The sequence below is a fragment of the Diabrotica undecimpunctata genome, chromosome 1, assembly GCF_040954645.1.
Source record: "Diabrotica undecimpunctata isolate CICGRU chromosome 1, icDiaUnde3, whole genome shotgun sequence".
NCBI classification, from domain to species: domain Eukaryota; kingdom Metazoa; phylum Arthropoda; class Insecta; order Coleoptera; family Chrysomelidae; genus Diabrotica; species Diabrotica undecimpunctata.
This window is the reverse complement of record NC_092803.1, coordinates 181,452,166-181,476,766: the sequence shown is the minus strand read 5'-3', so window position 1 is coordinate 181,476,766 and position 24,601 is coordinate 181,452,166. Positions and strand designations below refer to the sequence as shown.

At 35.3% G+C, this 24,601-nt stretch overlaps 1 protein-coding gene across 1 annotated transcript in view; it reads right to left on the bottom strand.

Moving 5' to 3' along the window:
* LOC140432655 (uncharacterized) overlaps positions 1-24,601 on the bottom strand; it is a 101,250-nt gene that overhangs the window by 10,613 nt on the left and 66,036 nt on the right. The window contains exons 3-5 of the mRNA XM_072520690.1: positions 11,021-13,875; positions 7,402-7,676; positions 5,868-5,992 (exon numbers count right to left, since the gene is read on the bottom strand). Of these exons, the coding sequence (XP_072376791.1) occupies positions 5,868-5,992; positions 7,402-7,676; positions 11,021-13,875 (3,255 nt within the window). The remainder of the gene's footprint in view (positions 1-5,867; positions 5,993-7,401; positions 7,677-11,020; positions 13,876-24,601) is intronic.

Here is a 24,601-nt window from a genome sequence, read left to right as displayed (position 1 = left end):
ATAAGCAATTCTGCTTGTTCATTGGCGGATTAATACCTCTATTTGGAAGGTTGTCACTTCTTCATCAATATGAGTTAGTGAAATCAAAAGGTCAATAAATGTTTGCATCATATAAAAACGTACAGGTCATAAATAATAAATATTATCCAGAACCTAGAAAAATTATTTTCATCAGCATATTCAGCGAAACAGCATATTCACAGAGCTCTTCTTCTTGTTGTGGTGAAAATATCATTCGAGGCCTTTTGTAACCCATTTCTACCCCCTCCATTACTCCTACCACGTTCTGCTTGTCTTTTATAATTTCTCACCAATATCTGTAACAAACCCATAAACACGCAATAAAATTCGTAGGGGTATGTTGTGACACTTTCACAATGTGCCTCAAGCCTGTCGTCACAACTAGCCCCACCGAGGTCGCACAGACCTCGACACATCGTATAGAAACTAAACTGTGTCTTACTGGAGAAAAATAAACAAGCTATTTAGGTATAACTAAAATAAGTTTCTAACCTTTGGTTTTAAGCTTTAGGTGGACGCAAGGCTGAGTCGATTGTTGACGCTTTATTAAAAGTAATAAGAAAAGAAAGAGATGTCTCTCATTTTATATTTTGGGCTGATAACTGTACATCCCAGAGTAAAAATTGGGCTGTATATACTTCCTTGCTAACTGAAGTCAATAGTTCTGCCGGACCACACGAAATCGTTATAAAATATCTTACAAAGGGCCATACGCACATGTCTTCTGATGGAATTCATGGCAATATCGAGCAAAAAATATTAAGGAACAGAAATGTCTATGATTTTCAGGAACTGACTGAACTTGAGTTAAAAGAGTTTCACCTGGGAAAAAAAAAGAGGAAACCACCTAAGAAACTAGAGGATCCTTTAAAGTGTTTTCTGTTATAAAATATTTGTACATTTAGTTTACTCTCAATAAACATCAAATTCTGATTTTATATGTTTGTTACTTAAAAAACATAAATGATGCATCCTCGATATGTTTCTCCTCCTCTATCTTTTCTCCTTTGTAAGGATGTAGTGGCGTCATGTAATTTGTTTGACTATTTGTGTTCAATTATCTCTCTCCTGTGCGTGTTGGTTTACTTTGGAGAATGAGTAACCAGTCATGTCCTTTATTTGGTCCGACCATCGTACTGGAGATCTTCCTCTGGATCTTTTACCCGCTACGTTCCTATATTCCAATTCGCTCCATGTCTTCTCTTCTTCTCGTTATATGTCCAAAATACCTCAGTATATTTTGGTTGATAGTTATGATACGTCTAGTTTTTATGTTAAGTTCTGCTAGAATTGAGTTATTTGTGCGATTGGCGGTCCATAGTATGCGCAACATTCTACGATAGACCCACATTTCAAATGTCATTATACGCTTTGAATCGGCTTTTTTTTATATTTTTTTTTTGGAGGCTATAGGAAATATCAATGCTCGACAAGGCGTAATTTTGTGTTTTTTGTGATGTCAGTGTTCTTCCAAATTTTTGTGAGTTTGGCTGTTACTGATCTGGCCATTGTGATGCGTCGACGGATCTCGTCTTCGCATCCTCCACTGTTAGTTATAACTGAGCCTAAGTAATTAAATTGCCTGACCACTTCGTAACCTGCCATGATTCTGATCTCTACCTGGTTGTTTCTAATTCTATTGATGATCATCACTTTGGTTTTCTGCATATTTATTTTCAAACCATATTCCGTACTCACCGTGCCTAGCCTACTCATAATTTGTTCCAGTTCTTCTGGTGATGACGCCAATATAACAGTGTCATCAGCAGAACACAGATTTTTGATTTTTTTCCTCCTATCGTTGCTCCACCTTGCCATTCCTCACAAACTTAACGCATATTATGTTCACTATATATATATTATTAACTCTTACATTAGCAGTATTATTTACATATAGTCTTTGTAATAAATAGATTAGATGTTCTGGCGTACCCACTCCTCTAAGTGTATGCCACATTTTATCCCATTTTACGGCATCGAAGACCTTGGAAGTCTGTATGTTAAATTTTCGAGATTTTTCGATAATTTGACGGATATTAAGAATATGTTCTCTTGTTCCTCTACCTGGGACGAATCCGCATTGTTCTTGGGGAATTTGTGGTAAGGGAATTAATTTTAGTCTTTAATTGATAATAGTTAGAAGTAATTTGCTCGCGTGTGAAATCAATGCTACTGTACGGTAATTAGTGTAATCTGTCGGTGAACCTTTTTTATTTATGGGAATAAACGTGAGTTTACCCAAGTCCTTTTGCCACTTTCCGGTATTCCAGATCTAATTGCAAATTCTAAGCATTTCATCTTATTTTATTCATCTTCCCCTTCTGATTTTCTGAATTTTAGCTTTTTAATTGCCACCTCAATTTCTGATTTCAATATTTGAGGTTCTTTTTCATAACTTCATTTCTCTGTATTATTGTCTGGGTCTTTGTTACGGAATAGTATTTCGCAATATTGCTTCCACACCTCTACGATACCGTCTGGGTTTTTTATGGTATTTCCACTCTTATCTTTGATGATCTGTGTCTGCGGTTTGAATTCTCTCGCTATATACTTGACTTTTGAGAAAAGTTCTCTAGATTCTTGGCGGTCAGCATGTTTCTCTAGTTGTTCGCATATGTTTTTAATAAAATTACTTTTGTCCCTTTTCACAAGTGTTTTATAGTTGTATTTATGGTGCATATCTCTATTTCTTTTTATTTTGAATTTGATGTGCCGTTTCTTCTTGATATTGAGAGTCTCTTCAGTCATCCAATGTTTTTTCCTAGCTCTTTTGTCTTTGGGATTAGTATTGTTGATGGCTTCAGTGATCCATTTCTTTGTGTATTCCCACGTTTTGTCAGGGTTTCCAGTAGTTACTGGTAGGTCAGCTTCTACTAATGCTTCTCTAAACTTTTCCGGGTGTTTTGGAATCAATTTTTGTCGTTTATTTGTGATTGTTTTACTGTGTATTTTTGTGCGAAATTCTGCTTGGAACATTTTGTGGTCGGAACCACAGTCTGCAGCTGGTTTTGTTTTCACTTGATTATTGACCTCCTCCATCGTTTAGTGACAAGAATATAATCTATTTGGTTCTTGTATCGTCCTTCAAGTAAAGACTATGTTGCTAATCTCCGCGGATGATGTTTAAACATTGTGTTTACTATACTAAAATCCATATCGATGGCAAATTGAAGGAGCCGTTCACCTCGATCATTTCGCTTGCCTAAGCCATGCTCACCTATCGTTCTTTGCAAATGGTCATCTATTTTAGTTTTTTTCTGTAATTGCATTCCAATCTCCTATTATCATCATTGGTCCTTTTTTAGGAAAGTTAGAGATGGTTTCATGTATCAGGTGGTATGTTTCTTCTACTATATCTTCTGCCGCTTCGGATGTTGGCATATATACCTGCATAATATACATTTTGGCTGGGTTAGCGTTTAGAGCTATTTTGATTATTCGATCATTTACTGGAAGGTATTCATGTACATATTTTGCACAACGTTTTTGAATTAATATTACTACGCCTTTTTGTCCTGATTTTTTAGCTCCTGGGATGAAAACTTTGTAGTGAGTGGCGTCCCAATGTCCTTGGCCTCTTCAGTGTGTCATATATATCCCACAAATATCTATCTTCTTGATCAGTTCATTTTCTAATATATACAATTTACTTTGCTGTAGCAGCCCCCTAAGATTCCATGTTGCGATGCGGTGTTTTTTACGTAATGTTAAGTTTGATCTTCCAGTATCCCATTTCGCAGATATTGCCTGGTCGTCCACAATCATCTGCTCAGTCGCCCATTTCACATCATTCGACCCGGAATCAATAAGGCGCCGGTTGCTAACCGGATTGCAGAGAAAACAATATTACACTAAGGAGCAATACAAATCTTTAAGAAGATGAAAAAGAAGAAGATCCTAAAGATATACTGGTCTAGTAAATTACCCAATACCAATTCAGAACTTTGGGAAAAAACAAATCAAGACAACATATCGACTATGATGAAGGATATAGATTGGCTACAAATTGAGGAGAGACTAAAATAACGTAGCAAAACTAGTATTTAAATATTTTTTCCGAAAAAAAAAAACCAAAGCGAAATAGATAGCATAACTAGCAAACACGAAAAAATCATAATTAGTGCTCACTTGACCATTCCGTTATCTTACATTACTGCCCTAAAAATACAGAAGCGTGAAGTACTCCACAAGGAATGATGGTTGTATAAAGAGAGACAGTCCGACAGACAGAGACTAAATGTCCATTAAAAGAAGAGGTTAATCTTTGTATGTGGGTATATTTTATAAAAACCCTTAAAAGGGCAACATTAAAAACACGAACGTTTTCGGAACAACTGTTCCATCATCAGGTTAAAATACAGGTTACCATGCCTGAGCCACCAAAATATTTGGGTAAAAACCCTTTAAAATGTATTGTGTTACCAAAGATTGTACATGATGTTGATAATATTATATGATGTTTAATATTTTAATTAAATTTTACTACACTCCCATGGTAACTCCCTAGGTAACGTACACCCATGCTTAAGTGAGTTTCAGTGTCCGGAGAGTAAACCTCTTCAAACAGACGTCTGAAGTTTTGAACGTCCGTTTGAAGAGGTTTAACCTCTTTTTGTGATACGTGGTATACAGCCAGCTGCAGGAATTATTTTCCTTGTGGATTTTTTTTAAATGTCCATTGTTGTTTATTTCTCTTTAATATTAATTACCGTAACATTTTCATTACTCCTCGTGCGGCTTAAATAATTAATGGTTAAACTACTGCGATTTAAATTATTGATAAATGAGTAATAAGCGGTAATTATCATTGTTTAAACAATTTCGATATTAAAAAGAAAAACAGATGTTTATTATAGCAATCAAAACTTAATATTATTTACTAATATATTGTTACACAATGCTGTGATGCAAGTTGTTTGTTTTGTTTACAAAAACTAAACTTTCGGATCACTTTAATCTGATATATCGAAAAATCATGATTAATAAAACAAATTCGTTTCTGATTTACTTAAGCATATGCTTTTTTCTATCATTCTCTTATTACCGTCCACGGTTTTTAATTCTATCTAACCTGCTTTTTCCTTTAGTTTTCTTACTGTTACTATTTGGATCTGTTTGTTCTAAAAAGTTGCCTACTGCAGTTGTTAAATCTTCGAAATTACGTGTCTCAACTATTAGCTCTGATAGAAGAATGTTGTTCTCTCGGCTCCTTTTATATCTCTTTTTAAATCCTTTAGCTTTTCTTTCATTTATTCATCGTCCTTTTTCTATATTATTATTTCCTTCCAGGACAATAATAGACAAGTAAAAATAGTGTGGGACGCCAAACCAATAGGAAAGAACAGAAAAGGAAGACCCATTAAAGAATGGAACAATGACATCTCGCAGATACTGCAGAGTAAGGGTAAGACTTGGCAGGAAGCAACACAGATGGCATCCAATAGGAAGGAATGGAGAAAGTTTGTTAAGAGCTAGGACACCTCAGAAGACTCAAATATTGTAATTTAATGAATTGTATTTTAAACGGCCCAACACCGAAAGGTACAAATGGGTCTACTGATTAAGTAAGTAAGTAAGTATTTCCTTCCATCGCGCTATTTCCTTCTTCTTCTTCTTGTACTTGTATAAAAGCTTTTTTTCAAGCTTGAATAAAGGAGGAGGGACTCCAGGTAAGGTTAGCTTGCTACCTGGAGAAAGACATTTAGGCTCACAGAACCAAAGGTGTCTATTTTGATAAATATTGATTGCTTTATAAAAAAAATTACATTAGCGATGTATTTTTGTGCCTTATTTTCCAAATCACAGATTGTAATATAACTTTTGAATATTATGAAAATAATGCTTACCCTAGAATGTCCAACAAATGTTTCAACAGTACCATTAGCTGGTGGTGTGTATGCCGAAATACCCATCAAACCAAAAAGGGGATGAGAAGACGTCGGTTTAATTGTTGTAGGTTGAAGATCATTAACTAAAAATTAAACAAATAATCGTAATTAGTATCTAGCCTATATCTAAGATTTGATTATTAGGTATAAACTTCTTCTTCTTAGGGCTCAAGTTTTGCAGCCCTTCTATGGTATTGAAAAATACTATTGTATCATCTGCATACCGCAGGTTATTGAGCTTGACTCCACTTACTGAGATGCCTTCATCAATATCTTTTAGAGTCTCTTCAAAAATGTGCTCCGAGTACAGATTGAATATTAGTGTTGAAATTATGCACCCCTGTCTCACTCCCCTTAAGATTTTGACCTGATCTGTATATTCTTCATCTATTCGGAGCAGGTTAGCTATTATTTTTAGGTCTCTTCCGTCAATCCCTGTTCTCTGGAGAACTTTCATCATTTGTTTTTGCCTGACTCTATCGAAAGCCTTCTTGTAGTCAATCAGGCATGCAAAAACATCACAGCTGACATCTCTACATTTCTAAAACAATATTCGAACGCTAAGCAAAGCTTCCCTCGTAACAACGGCGTTCACAAATCCAAATTGATTGGGCGCAATGTGTTCCTCGCATTTCTGGTAAATTCTTTAGTGGATGACTTTTAAAAACAGCTTCAGCAGATAGCTCATTAGGCTTATGGTCCTATAGTCTTCACAAACATTTGCTCCTGGTTTTTTGGGCAATGGTACTAACTCGGATTTGAGCCAATCTACTGGTATCTAAATTTCTTCGAAGTTCTCTCATACCGAGGTGTAACACCATCGTTACCAGGGCGAAAAGTGTTGCCTAAGCAATGCACTAGAGAGTTAGGGAACTTAAGGGGATTTTAACCATAGCGCAGTATCGGTGCACTGTCGTGCCTGACAATATTTCGTTCCAATTCGTGGGAATAAAATGGATATGACACAAAAAGAGAAAGTACTCATAATTAAATGACTTTTCTAAATCCATAAACAAAAATGAAGAAACGTGCAGAGTTTAGAGTTCAGAGTTCTGTAGTTCAGACTCGAGATGTCTGTATCTATAGCAGATAGGTCTTAATGACTCCGACCGCGATTCTACAGCTGAAACTTCAACTACAGCACAGTAAGACAGCTTTCGCAAAATTTACTGTTACTATGATAGGGTTGGATGTCGCCTTCATACAAGAGCCTTGAGTACACCTGTGCCAAATAAAAGGTCCATCGGGTGTTGGCAAAGAGCTTATATATAAAGCAAAGTCTTGAGAAATTGTACATATAATAGTTTATAGGGGATGCATGATAATCCAATTGGACGCAGTATGGTCGCTGTAGAACTGGCAGCTTCCAAAGATAAAATAAATGAAGTTCACACAATAAAACAGCCAAAAAGAAAAAAGTATATAGGTACTAATAATATATATTTCAATTATATAAACCCAAAAAACATTTACTATTGTAAATAATACTTACTCAAATGTGGCCATTCACTGTACACAACTTTGACGTTAGTCTTTTTGTCTTTCTGCATCTTTTCTCTGGATTCTTTGTTCTGTGGTTCTATTCTGATGGAAAACTTACGAGCGTCTAGGGTGACATTACTTTTGGTACCGTTTTGTACTTTTGGAGCCATACTCCAGGATATAGCTGGACTAGCAGTTACAAAACTGTAGGCTTGGGGGGTAACTACGTAAACTTTTTCTTTGGTGTATGGAGAGACGGTAACATAAGCCGATTTCCACGAAGATCTAAAAAATAGAGCTTGCATTCATAATTCAGAGAATAATAAGGTAAAAGAAATTAATTAGCAAGTTACACTTCCACAAAATCATATTTAACAATGAGAGTGAAACTGAACGCTTGTGTCTAGTTTTTACACGTTTTATTAAAAATTATTAAATTTAAAAGTGTCATTCAACGCTACAAAATGCCAAGCGGATAGCTGGAAGTAATGAAGCTGTTAACAGGTTACAGATGAAAGTTTAAAATATCAAGCACTCAGTGAGGTCGCGGCATATTATCGTGCACGTATAGTTTCGTATAGTTTCCGGAACGTAGCGCTTCCACTCCAGCAATCGGACTGCGCGTTCACATTTTCATACATAGAACGTTTCAGTTTGGTTCGGTGAAGATATGATATCGCTTTTCTCGACAAAAATTATGTGCAATTGCTCTTCTACTTAACGATGAAGAATGCAAAACTTTTAAAAAGAAGGTTTGAAGTACATCCAATGCTAAGAGAAAGAAAGAAGGAAGGTGAATACTGGACTTTATACAGAGAATTAATTAATGATGATGAAAAATATTATGGATATTTTAGAATGAATAGGATTCAGTTTAAATATGTTTTAAATTTAATTACACCTTCAGTTAAAAAACAAAATACTACATTTAACGAAGCCATACATATCAAACCAAAAAGTATTTTTAAAAAGAAGAGGTATAACTTCCGTACAAAAGTCCTAATTGTTTATCACTTCCGTGATTAATTGTCACAAAGCAATAAAAACACATGCCTAAATGACAAAATATCCTCGAAAATAATTTTTTTAAATGCTCTGTATCAAAATTAAACAAATACCTAAATAAACAACAAGGGGAAAACGACGGACATCTAATTCACATTATCCTTACCAACCGGTTACGACTCGTTACGTAGCCGTCGGCATCAGTAAAATATTGTTTTCGAATATACTGGAATATACTGAACGGAAACGTTAAGGGTCTGAAACGCTACGTTCCGGACAGTGTGAGTTGTTCATATTTAAAACCATTTAAATTATATTTTTCGGAAACTAAACGCTATGTGCTGGAAACGCAACGTGTATGATAATATGCCACGACCTTTAATCGCAAAAATGTTAGTCTGAACATATACACTATTTTCCACACATTCTATAGTTTTATATTAAGTAGTTGACTCTAACTTTAATATTAAATGGATTATTTACTTATTTACAATAAACAGAGTGGATCAAAAGTCTTGAAACGCCTAATTATCTTTTAAATGAATGATCCGAATTGTACAAAAATACCATTTTGCCGATATCATTAGTCACTTTGATTTTTTACACACCATACTCTGTATTGTAGGGGAGACCGGGGTTAGTTATTACAAGGGGCAGGTTGTTACATTTAATTTTAATCAACTTAACGAGATGGCAACACCTTTAACTCTTTGTAGCCAATGCGGTGCATATCTCACTACATTTTAACTTGGGTTAGTGTGATTTAAGGCTCTGGCATAGACCGACCATTTTTGTGTTTTTAGTAGCACTCAGTAATTTTTCCGACCTTTAAATTTTTGCTATTTCTATTTTTATAAGGTAAGGTAACTTATTGGTTTCACAGCATGATTTATTGACTGTTAGCTTTATTATTACAATTTATTTTCAATATGGCGTTCTGGGGCAGGTTGTTACTATTTTCAAGGGACAGGATGTTACTGTAACAACCTGCCCCATTTCAAGAAATTTGTGCGTAGGTTTATTAGTAACCTAGATTTTGTTGTAAATAAAATTGTAAAATTTTCTCTGAACACATTCTATAGCACATGCCTTGTTAAAATTTGTTTTTTTTTCAGATGCTAATATACCATGCCCACAGAATATTTAAAAAATCAAAAGATCTTCTCTGATCTACAAGAAAATGAATTGACTTATTATGTTACTGAATGTTCAAGGATATATCATGGTCTCTCCCCAAAAGATCTTAAACGGCTTGCTTTTCAACCTCCGTTAAAAATTAACGTAACTGTTCCTGATAACTGGATCAAATTTGAGACTGCATCTGCTGACTGTCTAACAAATTTTTTAAAACGCCACAATGAGTTAACCATCCGCACCCCTCAGGCTACGAGCTTAGGGCGAGCCACAAGCTTTAATAGACACGATGTAAATTTATTCTTTGACAAACTCTCCAATGTATTAAATAGGCACAATCTTGGAGCAAACGATATTTACAACTTAGATAAAACCGGGTTAACTACAGTTCAAAAACCTGCAAAAATAATAGCATCAAAAAGTGTGAAGCAAGTGGGGGCTGTCACTTCGGGGGAACGAGAAACATTGGTCACAGTGTGTATGTCAATGAATACCAGTGGAAACTCAGTGCCGCCAATGTTAATTTTTCCGCGGAAAAATTATCGAGAACTATTTGTTTCCAGTGAAACACCAGGATGTATAGGAACGAGATATCCTTCTAGATGGATGACGAAAGTGGATATGTTGTGATTCGTACACTAACTCAAAATAAGATAAATGGGTGCAATGTGTAGACTGTAAGGGTCCATGAACTTTACAGTGACGGTTCACCAATTTTTTTATGCATAGATTGCCAGTCTGATTAGTCTAATAACTGATTTAAGTAATTTTTAAAAATGTCGCATAATAGTTTGTATTTTAATAAAAAATTAATAACACTTTTCCCCTATCACGTAACAACTTACTCAATTGGAGGGTAATTTGATACAATTTGCAAGACTAAACAAAAATATATATTTTTTTCCTAAAAGTGGCAAGTTTCTTGTAAATCTAATATTTAAAATAATTATATCGAAGTGAATGATTCTTACACCAATTTTTATGAGGTGCCTATTTTACATATTGAATGCACAAAAACATAAAATGTAAAAATTGTATCAACTACTCCCGGTCTCCCCTACTACCATGGTATTTTATTACGGTATTCTAGTCACGAAGGTCTTAAATAAAAAAAACTTCTCAGCACCAAACAATTTTTTCAAATTATACATCATTTTCAAATAGAATTACATTTTCAAATTTAATAAATTATTAATTATTATAAAACTGCTAAAATAATTTGGCAACACCGCAAGCACCAAAATTAAAATCTCCAAATTACAAAATAGGCGTATCCCGGTTTTTGTACAATCCGAACCATCCATTTAAGAGATAATTAGGCGTTCTCAGACTTTTGGTTCACTATGTATAAATTTTGGTTACAATGAAAATAAATCTTAATAAATTTGGTTTGTGGAAGTAGTTATAACGTCAGCAAAAAAACACCTAAGTAATACAACCCACTTTATAATATCATATTAGTTCTTGTTATAAAAAATCATTTTTCTTACCTTTGATAATCAGTCAGTAAATTTCCTTTTACAGTTGTAGCAATCACGGTACTACTTTCAGGCGAAGCCGGTTCAGCAGCTACAATTAAGTTGGTTTCAATGTCAGTATTAGTTGAAAACGTTTCTTTTCTGGAAGATTCTGCTAAATGGTGATCAAATATATCATTTGAAGCAGTTGTGGCGTCGTTGTTAGCTTTCGTTGTAAAAAAATCACCAGGAATCTGTTTTGGAGGCACAGATTGATCCCCATTTTTCCCCGCCGAAAATGACTGGTGTGTCCAATGGTCAATATTTTTTTGCAAGGAAATTACATCGTACGGAAGTTTGACTGGATCCTGTGGATTTCTAGTGTTAGCTCCTAGAAGATCTTTAATATTGTATACAGCTGTACTTGATGAAGAGAATGGCTTTCCAGTAACTTTGGTTAATTTTGTAGTTTGTATGTCGTTTAAATATTTGGACCAATCGGACTGCTCTGTTGGCATAGGTGGTGTATAAACAGGTACTAACGTTGAATAGCTTTCAAGGAAACTCCTGTAGGCATTCTGATTATTAGCAATTTTGTTATTTGTATAGGGAATAATAATTTGTTTCGGTTTTTGCGTACTTTGAGTCGGCCATGTTGGTTTAAAATGAACAGGTGGTGGTAGCATCGAACTGGAAATTGATGGGGGCTGGAATTTAGGTACCCAGTCGTTATAGTCCAGAGTAGGGCCCTTAAATGTAGTATTTTGATTTTCTGTTCTAGTTTTGTCATCTCCAACTAGTCCATTATTGATTAAAAAGTTTTTAATCAATTCTTCATTGCTTTCGGTTTTACTCGTAGGCGAAACAGCATTAAACGTGTTAAGTGTGGGCGCAAATACATCTTTATCGTTATTTCTTTTGACTTGAAAACCGTTTGGACTGGCTACTGTACTGTTAATATTACTAGCAGCAGTGTTTGTGTCATCTACAATTATTGGGTTTTCGCTAAGTTTAAAAGGTTTAATGTGATTAGGACTTGTACCTTGATCTTTTTCTGGAGAATAATGGGTTTTAGCAATTCGATTGTACGTTACTGGTTCTGGATAATTTTGGTTTGGTTGTTCATTTACTTGAAGTTCAATCAGAGGTGATTGTACTACTTTAATGGGATGCTCGATACTGGCAACAAAGTCTGCTACTTTTACACTCTGTTGAACTTGAACACTATCTACAGGTTTTTGTTGGTTTTTGTGGAAATTTCTAAATTCGTATCTTGGCAGGACCGGCAGTGGACTTAAATTGGGGAAATGTTGATTTACATATGCCTGCGAATTATCACTATCTCCACTCGGAGCTGGTAATGAATCAAATGGTATGTTAACATCAATATTATCTCCAGTAACTGGGTTACCATAGCTATCAGAAGGATAAGGTGGAGGAATACGTCCAGATTCAAGAGGTATATTAGAAAATCCAGAAGGGAAATTATCACTTAAGCCAGTACTTTGTGGTGCTGATTGTACCAGATTTGGATTAAATGTATTTTGCAAATGAGGTTGATTTAAAAATGCATCAGGCACTTTTGATCCCACTGTAGAAAATTGATATTGACTTGAAGGAGGAACAAAACTTTGGCTGATAGACTCCTGAGTAGAAAAACTATTTGGGACTGGCTGTAAAATTGTAGACTGACTACTTTGAGTTGGGGGAGCTAAAAATTCAGGAGGTGGACCATATTGTGTATTCGGTGGACCATACTGAACATTTGGTGGTCCATACTGTGCATTTGGTGGTCCATACTCTGTATTTGGTGGACCGTGCTGTGCATTTGGTGGCCCATACTGTACATTTGGTATAGCTTCGTTAGGAATATTTGGAGGACCATATGACTGAGCTGGAGGTGCGTTATAATTAGGTTTGGGCGGTCCGTAGTTGGGTTTTGGAGGACCATATTCGGGTTTGGGATTAAACGGTGGGATTGGATTTAATGGAGACGAGTATATATCTTTTGGTGGAGGAGGATACCAACCACTGAAGTTAGGCCTAGATATACCTTTGGGAGGTTGGCCATAAAATTCTTTAAGCGGTGGCCTGAAAATATTTTTTGGAGGAGAACTAAATCCATTTTTAGATGGAACGTAAAGTAATGATGGCATTTTAAAGTTAATAGGAGGAGGCAACATATAATCTGCTATAAAAATGTCTCCCGTTTGTGGATTATAATTATTTTGTTGTGGTATTGATGGCAAAGGCAGACCATAAGTGGGATTTGGTTTGGAAGGAGTATATACAGATTGTGGAACTCCATATGTAGGTTTTGGTGGACTGTATTCGTGCTTTGGGGGTCCGTATTCTGGTTTAGGAGGTCCATATTCAATTTTTGGAGGTCCATACTCTACATTTGGTGGACCATATTCCGGTTTTGGTGGACCATATTCCGGATTTGGTGGACCATATTGCGGTTTGGGTGCTCCATATAATCTCGAAGGAGCACTTGGTAAAAAATTACTTAAACTAGGACTAGATATACTATTATGGTATACATTTTTGTGAATATTACTATGGCCTACAATAGGAATCCAAGGCTCTAGATTGCAGGGACTGCAATCTTTATCATCTTGGCTATTTGGAGGGGGTAAATACTGATACTTTGCAAAGCCTCCTTCTGCTGTGGTTTGATCTTGTTTGGAATTTCCGAAAGGAAATATCCATGATGCTACTTTAGAAAGAAAAGATGGCTCTTCTTTTTTGAATAAATAAGGTTCCGATTTTTGTAATATTAATTTATCTGGAGGTTTCAATTCTCTTATGGTCCTGTCTTCCGCTGTCTGTTGGACGTCTTCGCATTTTGTACAAACCACGATCCAAAAAATGAGAGGGAAGAGAAACTGAAACAAAAATATATACTTTATTATACGATTTATTTTCTGATTCCTTTAGAATAGATATTATTTAATAAAAATAAAGGCTATTTCATTAAACCTGAGTTATAAAATGCGCAGTGTATCTATTGTAGATTATAAAACATCATTTAACTAGGAATAGTTATTTTACCAAAACTCTGCTGGTTTTGGTAAAAATGGTACCCGAAGTCCTTGTATCCCGTCAGGAATTCCGCTTTTTGCCAGATTTTTTACCAACAGCTGTTGCTTAGTTTATCACTACGTTATAAAATCGTAGTGATAAAAAAGAAGATACCCTCGATTTTTCGATATTCTTTGAGAAGAATTCGCAGTTTCGGCGGTGGAATGAGACTCAGAATGGGAAGCCAATAGTTCGGTGTAAGTCTAATTGTACCTGAGATCATTCGCATTGTCTGGTTTAATTGGGAGTCAATAATCTTCGTGTGTTTGCTATTGAGCCATACTAGGGAAGCATATTCAGCCGCTGAGTATATAAGTCTGAAGGCGGATGATCTGAGTACGAATACTGTGGACCCCCATATCGTGCCACATAGTTTTGGACTATATTATTTCACATTTTCAGCTTTGCTGCCGTTCTTTGTAGGTGTTCTTTAAAACATAATGTTCTGTCCAGAGTCACTTCAAGATATTTTGGTGTTGAGTTAAGAGTTAGCAGTCTGTTTTCAAAATGAACGGAGAGTTTTTTGTTGGATTGGTCATTATTTAGATGGAACACTTCGGTTTTCGTTGCCTTGGGCCGTAGCCTCCATTTGCGAAAGGATTCTCCCATAACTGCAAAGTCATCCGTTAGTATTGTTTCTGTAATATCCATGTTATTACATCTTGCTGCAATGGCCCAGTCGTCAACGTAGCCAAATTTCTGCGAAGTTGTCTCAGATAGGTCCACGATGTACAAATTAAACAGTAAGGGTGCCAAAACAGATCCCTGTGGCAGTCTATTGCTGAGTTTCATTTGGACACTTTTAAAATTGCCCATTGTGATTTGAAAAGGCCCGTCGGTGAGCATGCTATCAATGAGTTTAGTTAACTCTTGACACCGGATGGCACGGATTAGTTTGCAGATTAGTCCTTTTCTCCACACAGTATGGTACGCAGCTGATATATCAATGAAAGCAACGGATGTTTTTTGCTATCTTTGAAACCCTGCTTCAATATGTGTTGTTAGGGTTAGGATCTGACCTATGCAGCTGCGGTTAGATCTGAACTTGCTCAATAGGTATCAATTCAAATAGGTTTCTACTAATTCTCTTGTAGATAAAGTGTTCTAACAGTTTATAGACACAGCTCAAAAGTTCCCCGATCTTTAGCGTCAAAGACTAAATAAGTGTCAGCCTTTTCGCTCCAGTTTAGCAAAGCCTCGCCATTTTGATCAGTGTGCCTATACTTTCAGAGTTCATGATGATTATTGAAGTTTCCAACATAAACTAAGGGGTGTGGGTGTGCGAGAATAACATGCAGAGGCCACAGGACTTCCAGGGGTTTATAAATATTGCTGACAGTAATTTCGCCAATTTGTATAGTAACCGTATGAATGTTATTTATGTCTAATGTGGAACATGTGTGTGCATTTTCTATTTTGTTTTGAACATAGGTCGCCACTTCATAAGCTGGATGGTAAATTGCATTAAATAAATCATAGCCATGAATTCTTGTTTTCTACATGAGTTTCCTGAATTATGACGTCATTATTATTTCCAATGAGTACCTTTTGAAGGTACTCACATTTACTTCTACTAATACCTTCTATATTTAAATGGCAGATTCGGATGCTTGGTCCGAGTATTTTTGTCGCTTGGTCCTGAGAAGGTCCATTTAAATTGTTGGTTGGAGGCATATCTTATATTCGTGATGCCGGGAATATCTAGATTTCTTGCCAGGAAATCTAGATATTCTAGATTGTCTGGCTGCGTATTATGCTAGTTCATTTACCATTATCCAGGGTGCACGTGTAGTATCCTACTACGGACGCGAACTAGCTTTACTTTTAAAAGTACAATCGTACTGAAAATACAATTGCCGAATGATTCAGAAAGTCAAAGTAACGATAAGGGGGTGCTTCCTAAAAATTTTGTTAGTTTTGACATCCGATCTACTGCAGTTATCGATCAGGAAGATTTTATGTCCATACACTAAATGCAGTAAGTAAATATCAGAAATATGCTACGGCATGGGCGACATGCTCTATTTCCTTTTCTAGAGTGGATTCTAGAGTAACATGTCGCTAAGTGGAAACGATTAGGGAGAAAGGGAAAATTTATATTTGATATTCGCTAAAATATTAACCATTGCTTTAGTTTAATTATTGAGTACTGATCAAGCCAATCTGATAACGTTTTTATTTTTAATGTCTCATTTGTCTTGTTATTTTCATAAGTTGCCCCTAATATCCATTTTTTTTGTAATACCCTTATCAAGTTGATTTCGACTATATTTCTCATAGTTTTCTCTTTAATAAGATTAATCTTTAATTCTATTTTTATGCCTCGATATTTATTGTTTCAAGCATCACTTTTAAAAGTCTTTTTAATTTTCAACACATCCCAGATGACGAAGGAATTGACCAAACATTATTTTAGTAAGTGTAGAAATCCGCCAATGAGAATTTTTGAATATACCTATCTTCGTATCTTCGTTTTAACCTTAATTGAGGAGCATACATGCAAAAACCAATAAATCCACTTTTTCCAATTTTGAGATAAAAGCCAAATATTTATAAAGCAAAATCCCAAAAACAATTTAAAGAAACATCATATTGGAAATAAATAGTAGTTATGTAATGCAATTTTAGAATTTTAATATATTATCTTTTTTTTACTGTTTTTATTTTTGATTTTTTTTTTAATTTATCGGGTTTTTTTTTGAAAACAGAAATTTATCGGTTTTTCCCTGAAAGAACTTTGCAAGAGCACTATCTTTTTGTTTTTAATAAAAGAAAATAAACGAACTAGAATAAAGAAAATTATTTTTATTATAACTATTTAATAATTTGAAAAAAGTAAACAAGTAAAATCAAATCTGAAGCGTTGGTTCCTCTTCCAGGCAGTCACATGTCTCATCTTCCCCTATCTCCTCAGCCTTTTCATTTGAACTTTTGCCATTAAGCAATTCCCGGTACCAGTCAAGTTCTTGTAATTTCTCCCATTCTTTATTGAACTGTTGATTTAATAAATGTTTAAGGGATTTTTTTTTCTTCTCGGGGAAACCCCGACTCAATTCTTTTTCTGAGATGGTCAACTCAATATCGGAAAATTTTGGTTTCAAAAGTTTTTCAAAATTTTCCAACCCACTGGTAAAATAATAGTTTTGGAATGATCGTATTTTTATAAATTTGCCATTGTTAATTTTTTTTTTTATTACAATCTTCTTTATATCGGCAAGCGCTTTTACTTTTTTCAAGTCAACTTGAAGTTCTTTCATATTAAACAATCTGTCTGCTGGCAAATACGAATGGCCCCTGACTGGAAATACAAGTAATATTTCTGTTACTTGAACTAGAGCTTTAAATCTAATAAAGTACAGCGAATGAATAATATGGTAGTTTTTGTTTTGTCCACTGCATCCGTCGCAAAAGAAGCAGAAGCAAAGAAGTGCAGAACCTATTTCAATTGATCCCCTACCTGCCTGATCTTCAGTCCATGTAACAAAAGTTGGATGTTTGGATTGGTTATCAACGCAGCAAAAAACATACATGCTAATCTGCTGTGCACAAAACGCATCATTAATAGGTGTTTTGGGCAAAATCAAAGCAGAATGTAATGGAATTTTCAATTAGCAGACTATAAAAATCATTAGCCCTCTTTTGGTTGATACTCAACTCAGTACAAAACTCTCTTTTTTTTACCTCGTTAATTTCCGTTCTTATTTTAAATTTAAGTCTACAGACTGTTTCAAGTTAAGAATTCACAACTGAACAGATAGGCCAGTGCATTTCTTACGGGCGTATGTTGCCAATAGTTCACGGGACTATGCAGGGCCGGCCGAAATAACCCATTCTTTATTTATATTCAAATTTTTATTTATATTTTCCAATGTTAATCAAATTTATTTTAAAAAGATAGGTACGTATCTATTTAATAAGCTTAACGACTACAATTACTTATAAATATGGTTACATTTTCAGGGAAGTGATTTTAAAGATTATTAGAAAAATGTCTTTATTAGTGGTTAAAATATTAGGTTTTACGCAATTGGTTAATTATTATGGCACAGGTAATTCTGACAGCTTAGGTGTCAACTCTCAAAATTATTTATAAAATATTACTTTCACAATAGTTAATAAATAGAAAGCAATAATAATTAAGATATTGTGCTTAAACTTCCATTATCGGGCAAGCCGGGCTAACAGGCCCTAACAGTAAACAATATTGATTACTTTATAATTGACTATTAATAGTTTTCTAATTCTCTTTATGTACTTAGTCATTCCAAACAATAGTGTCATTTGGAAAGCACATTTGGAAAGCAGACAGATTTATGAGTTATAGATAAATGAGCGGTATGTTTTTCAAAATAGTGTAATTAGGTGAAGTGGAGATTATATGTTTGTCTGTATACATAAGCCCAAACTGCCCGATTACGTTTTTAAATTCTTCTGCCCGGACAAGGGTTAAGGCATAACCATCGCGCACTCAAATCTCAAGTGTAAAAAATTATATTGTTAAAATGGATCCAGTTTTGCCGTTTAAAAGTGGTCAAATTTTACATCTGAGTGCTAAAAAAGTGATCTTAAACGTAGTGAGATACCACATTAATTTGCTTCGAGATGAAAGTCAACGTATTGTATTCGACAAAGTATCCGCGATGACAGGAGTGTCAGTTCGTACGATTCAAAAAATCGTACAGGAAGACAAAGAAGGTGAGCTTTCTGAGGTAAAAACAAACAGAAAAAGAACCCGTTGCCGAAACAACTCCAGAGACTATACTTACGATGAAGGTGTTCGTATCGGCGTTCGTCGAACAGTGCATAGTTTTTTTTTTGAAAACATTCCTCCTACTTTGAATCGTCTTCTGCCAAAAGTGAACCAAGACGAAAACTTGCCAAATTTTACCCGCAGTACAATGTACAGGTTGTTAAAAGACATGAACTTTGTTTATGCAAAACGTGATAAAAGTGCCGTGCTAATAGAACGTCCTGATATAATTGCATGGAGGCATGGATATTTAAGGGCCATTAAACAATATCGGGCTGAGGGCTATGACATTGTGTATTTGGATGAGTCATGGGTCAATGTGGGGCACTCGGTTTCCAGAGAATGGAAAGACAAAACCGTCACCTCGGCAAGAGATGCGTTCATAAAAGGGCTAAGTACTGGACTAAAGCATCCCACTCAGCGTGGACCACGTTTCATCCTTGTCCATGCCGGAAGTGAAAATGGTTTTGTAAACGGTGCTGAAATGTTTTTCCTTGCAAAAAAAAACAGCGCTGATTATCACGACGAAATGGACGGTCCGTGTTTTGAGAACTGGTTTGAAAACAAACTGTTGCCCAACTTAGTTCGAAAAACGGTTATTGTTATGGACAATGCTCCATATCATAGTGTAAAAACCGAGTTGTTGCCTAACCAATCGTGGAATAAGAATAACATTATGGACTGGTTAAGACAAAAAGACATATTTTTTGAAGAAAATTATCTGAAGTGCGAGCTTTTGGAGGTAGTCGCGCAATTTAAACAAAATTTTGATAATTACAAAATTGAAGAACTTTGTAAACAACAAAATAATGTCAAAGTGCTTCGTTTGCCTCCATACCATTGCGAATTAAATCCAATTGAAATGGTATGGAGCCAAGTAAAAAGGCATGTGGCCGTAAATAACAGCACCTTCAAAGCGAAGGATATGGAGGACCTCATAAAAAAAGCGTTTTCAAATGTTACGTCTGATAACTGGAAAAACTATATTCAACATGTAATGACTCTGGAGAAAAAATTTTGGGAAGTGGACGGTCTAATGGAAGACGTAACTCCCATAGTTATAGATTTATATGATAGTAGTGACAATTCCGATTTGGATATGGACGAAGAATGTACATAGTTTTTGATAATTGTAATATTGTAAATATATAAATGTCAAACTAAAAAACCAAATAATTTGTTACATTTCTATGGTTCTGTTGTATTTTTTTTAAAATATACAGAAGTTTTTATTGTTTTTTTATGTTTTTTACTGACACTAATAATATCTACCACAATACTCACTCAATTTGTTCATTAAACAATTAAGAATATTTTTAAGAGTCTGATGATGACCTAAGCCGAAATTTAATAAATAACTGTTGTGAGAAAAAGACATGTCTTTAATTTTTATTTTTCAAAAAAACAAAAAAAATTTAAAGTTACCTAAGTGAAAAAACGTCTAATGTGCAATATAACATGCAGTTCGGCCCTGCTTTTTCGCTGCAACTCCACTACTCTCGCCTATCTCAGTCTATCGGTAGTTCTGGCATCACCGCTTCCCATAAGGCTCCTTTATGAATTCTTAACTTGACACAGACAGTAGTACATTATGCGCATACATCTGATGCTAGAGTAGAAAACCCAATGTTAAAATAATTAACGAATATCCTCCTAAACATCGAAAAGTTTACATTATGTTTAGGGTTGCATTGAGTGAGATAGATGCCATGTAATTTCTTTATGCTTAGATCAGCGACCAAATAAATTCGTCTTGCTTTCTTTCTATTATAACGACTTGTAGTTTATAAGATACTTGTATAGACTCCTTGTAGTTTATCAATAAACTCTCTTATTTTATACTTTTTGACAATAGATTTTGTGGACACGTGATCTCCACCCCGATTTTCTTTTGGGATATTTCCGTCTGACAATGTTTTAGCAACGTAGTTTATGTGATCTTTTTTAATATTCACACATTTCAAGAAAAATGCCTGGCATACCTGAACTTTTTTTGCTGACTCTTTTCTACAAGAAGTAGTGTACGGAAAAGTTATGCCCCTTAACTGCTAGTTCTGTTATCGATATTTTCCTTTCAATTGGAACTACTGACATGTAATGACACAATTTGATATCCTGTTCCGACTTCACATTATTTTCAAAAATTTTATTTCGAATGGCTCGAATGTCACTTTCAACAATGCTATTGCAGTGATAAGTAGGGCCATTATGTTTGCAAACTCTTGTAAAGTTTTCCAAATGAGGATCGCTATCTAAAACAAAAAATGGTTAGGTAACGAACATCGTAATTTATTTTTTACCTGTTACCTTTGCTTTTGCAATTTCTGCCTCTTGGTCTCATTTTTCTTTTTTTTTCCTATTTCCTATACTAATTTCCAACACACTTGCTTTCATTGTTAAATGTTAAACAACTGCTTCATAGGTAATTCATAAACAACGTAACATAACTTTCCCCACTCTAAACAGTCTAAATCCTTTCCCCCTTAATTCCGACAACGTGATTAAGGTAACACAGTCCTCTCGTTTTTAATTTACAAATTACTACCATAGGAAAGGAATTATACTGCTTTGTTTATGCTACTACTATAAAACGAAGCCCGAAACAGCACAAAGAAACCTGCTATAAGTACGCACGATATTATGGATTTATCGGGATATATCGGGTTTTGCTTGAAATTTGGATTTATCGGCATTTGCTCGAACTGGTCAACTTTATACATCATTTTAAAGGGAAAATATCGGTTTTTGTTGGAATTTTATATTCTAGAAACAGAGAGGGCTACTAAATTGATATGAATCAATATTCAGGTTAAAAAATTCAAAAAATGGGTTTATCGGCTTTTGCATGTATTCTCCTCCACCGTAGTCATAGTACTTCGTATTGTAAAAAGAAATGATTTTATTTAGTACGTAATTAAACAAGCAATAAAAAGTTTTCTCCTATCTTTTTCTTGTCGCCCTTTTATTCTTTATCTTCTTGTAGCATGGGAATTATTGTTAAATGTTATCTTAATACAGTCTATGTGTAGCTACAAGGCAATAATGGCTTCACTTTCATCCATTTTAAAAGTAAATAAGATTTACAGTCTATTTTAAAGTCTCATCAGCCTTTGGCGCTATGAGAAAATTATGTTCATAATTATTTAATTGTTTTTTGAATTAAAGTGAAAATGTTCACATGCTCATAACGATCACATTTAGTAGGACATATGTGAGGATTCTAATCGTATTGGCCTTAGAAATGAAACGTTCGTACATCACATTCATCATTGAACGTTTATCCATTAATTTAATAGGTAGCAGATTTTTTACTCAACGTTTATTCCACCAAAAATTTTAATAATCTTTAAACTCTTAAAAATTAACAAGAGTAATGCAAACTTGCAAATTGATATTATGCAATCGTAATGATATAATATTATTTGTAAATCATTTTACTAATTAATAAGAAAGTACGAAAACAGTGTTTCAAATAAGTATCAATATAAAGCAATGAAATATGTTGAAAGGAGGCATTTTTCCGCAAGATCTGCCAAAACCAAAGACTTGTTATCATTGGTCAAGTGATCTCGCAGAACAACTAGAGAGTCATGTATGGGGATATTGGTAAATAGGGATGATACATCGAAACTGACGAGAATGTCTTGGGGATCGACCGTGAGGGAGGAGATTAAGGTGATGAAATGTGTGGAATTTCGGACATAAGAAGAGGAACGACCAGTATAGGTCTTAAACTGATTCGACAAGTACTTTGCGAGTTTGTAGGTAGGGGAGTTAATCGTAGTCACAATGGGACGAAGAGGTACGTTGTCTTTATGGATTTTGGGAAGACCGTAAATTCTGGGGCAGATGGAGTTTTTCGGAACTATGGACTTCTTAACATCATCGGAAAGATCGGATTGTTTGATGGCATGGGAAATTTCGCGTTCGACTCTAGGAGTGGGGTCTCGAGAAATTGTATTATAACAGGATGTATCCCTAAGTAAGTCGTTTATTTTCTCTATGTATGAAGGAGTATCCAGGATGACTGTGGCATTACCTTTGTCTGCAGGAAGGATGATTATCTCAGAAAGAGAACGGAGATTTTTGAGAGCTATGAATTCCTCACGAGATATATTGGAAGTAGGGATTTTGGCTGTATCAAGACATTTAGCGACGTCAAAGCGGACACGGTCGGCTGGAATTTTGGGAATTGTGCGGAGTGCCGCTTCCACATTTGAAACTATTTCTTCGGTAGGAATTCTGGAAGGAGTGATAGCAAAATCAAGACCTTTAGATAGAAGACTGCTTTCTGCACTTGTTAATTGGTGAGAAGAAAGATTAACGACGGTGTTAGTAAGAGGTGAAAGAGAAGTAGAAGTGGTGGAATGTGATTTTTTCTTAGATACAAGGGATTGGAATTTCTTTTTGTGAGTTTCGTTGCTTAGAAGAAGGATTTTATCGGCTTGATGATAGGAAATGCGGTCCAAAAGTGACCAATCATCGACACTAAGAATACTGGAGAGTTCAAGATGCAGCTTAAAAAGTTTTTGGGATTGAAAATTAAGAGTTTTTCGAATATGTTGAATCCGTTCACGAAGTAGAGATAGGCTGGCTCGATGTAGAATTCGGGAAGAAGATGAAGAGGAAATGTGATGTTTTAGAACAAGAAAATTGGGAACCAAGTTATTATCACGACATCTAGAGAGGAAGGTGAGCGAAGAAAGTAGAGATGAAACTTTAGAGCGAAGATTGGAGAACTCTGAGGTTTTGCGGAATATAACCTCCCCGTAGAGGTTGGTCAAATGAAATCGTAGGCTTCCACGGCCAGAGTCAGAATTATAGTTTATTCGTCTTCCGGGTTTGGACCGTGTCATTTGTGAGTGACCCAAAAGTGGGTTCATCTCGACGTTTCGCTACAATTGTATGTAGCTTCTTCAGGAGAACAAAAAAGAAAAAGAAAACAAAAGACAGGAAGATGGGTAGTTAGCAACGGTAACTCAGTTACTCAACGCAACCAGAGGCGAATACTAACTACCAAGATGGGCATTTGGTCACAGTAACTCAACTACTTAACGCAGCCAGAGGTGAAAACCAAATGCCAGGACAGGGATTCACGTCCAACAGCTCAGAACACTAACGCGTCGAGAGGCGGGGAGTGAATCCGACGATTACTCCGCGTTAGTGTTCTGAGCTGTTGGACGTGAATCCCTGTCCTGGCATTTGGTTTTCACCTCTGGCTGCGTTAAGTAGTTGAGTTACTGTGACCAAATGCCCATCTTGGTAGTTAGTATTCGCCTCTGGTTGCGTTGAGTAACTGAGTTACCGTTGCTAACTACCCATCTTCCTGTCTTTTGTTTTCTTTTCCTTTTTTGTTCTCCTGAAAAAGCTACATACAATTGTAGCGAAACGTCGAGATGAACCCACTTTTGGGTCACTCACAAATGACACGGTCCAAACCCAGAAGACGAATAAACTATAAAGATACACTTTGTGGAACCTCCTTTCCACTTAATTTTATTCATCCGATGATTTAGTGTACTGGCGATTTAATTTTTAATAGTGTGTGAAGGAATAAATTAATAATTCTTTTATTCTGGAATGTTTGCCTCCACTCACAAGTTGTTCACAAGACAACTACCAATAACAAATTATTACTAAGCAAGTTCATCCAAGATCTCAGATTTTAATTTTTGAAAGATCGCGTGAAATTTTCAATTTAGCAACAAACTTAAAATAGAGAATTTTGACAGTATGTGTTATCGAAGAAGGAAAGTTAGAAGTGTTTAAATAGGTCAATG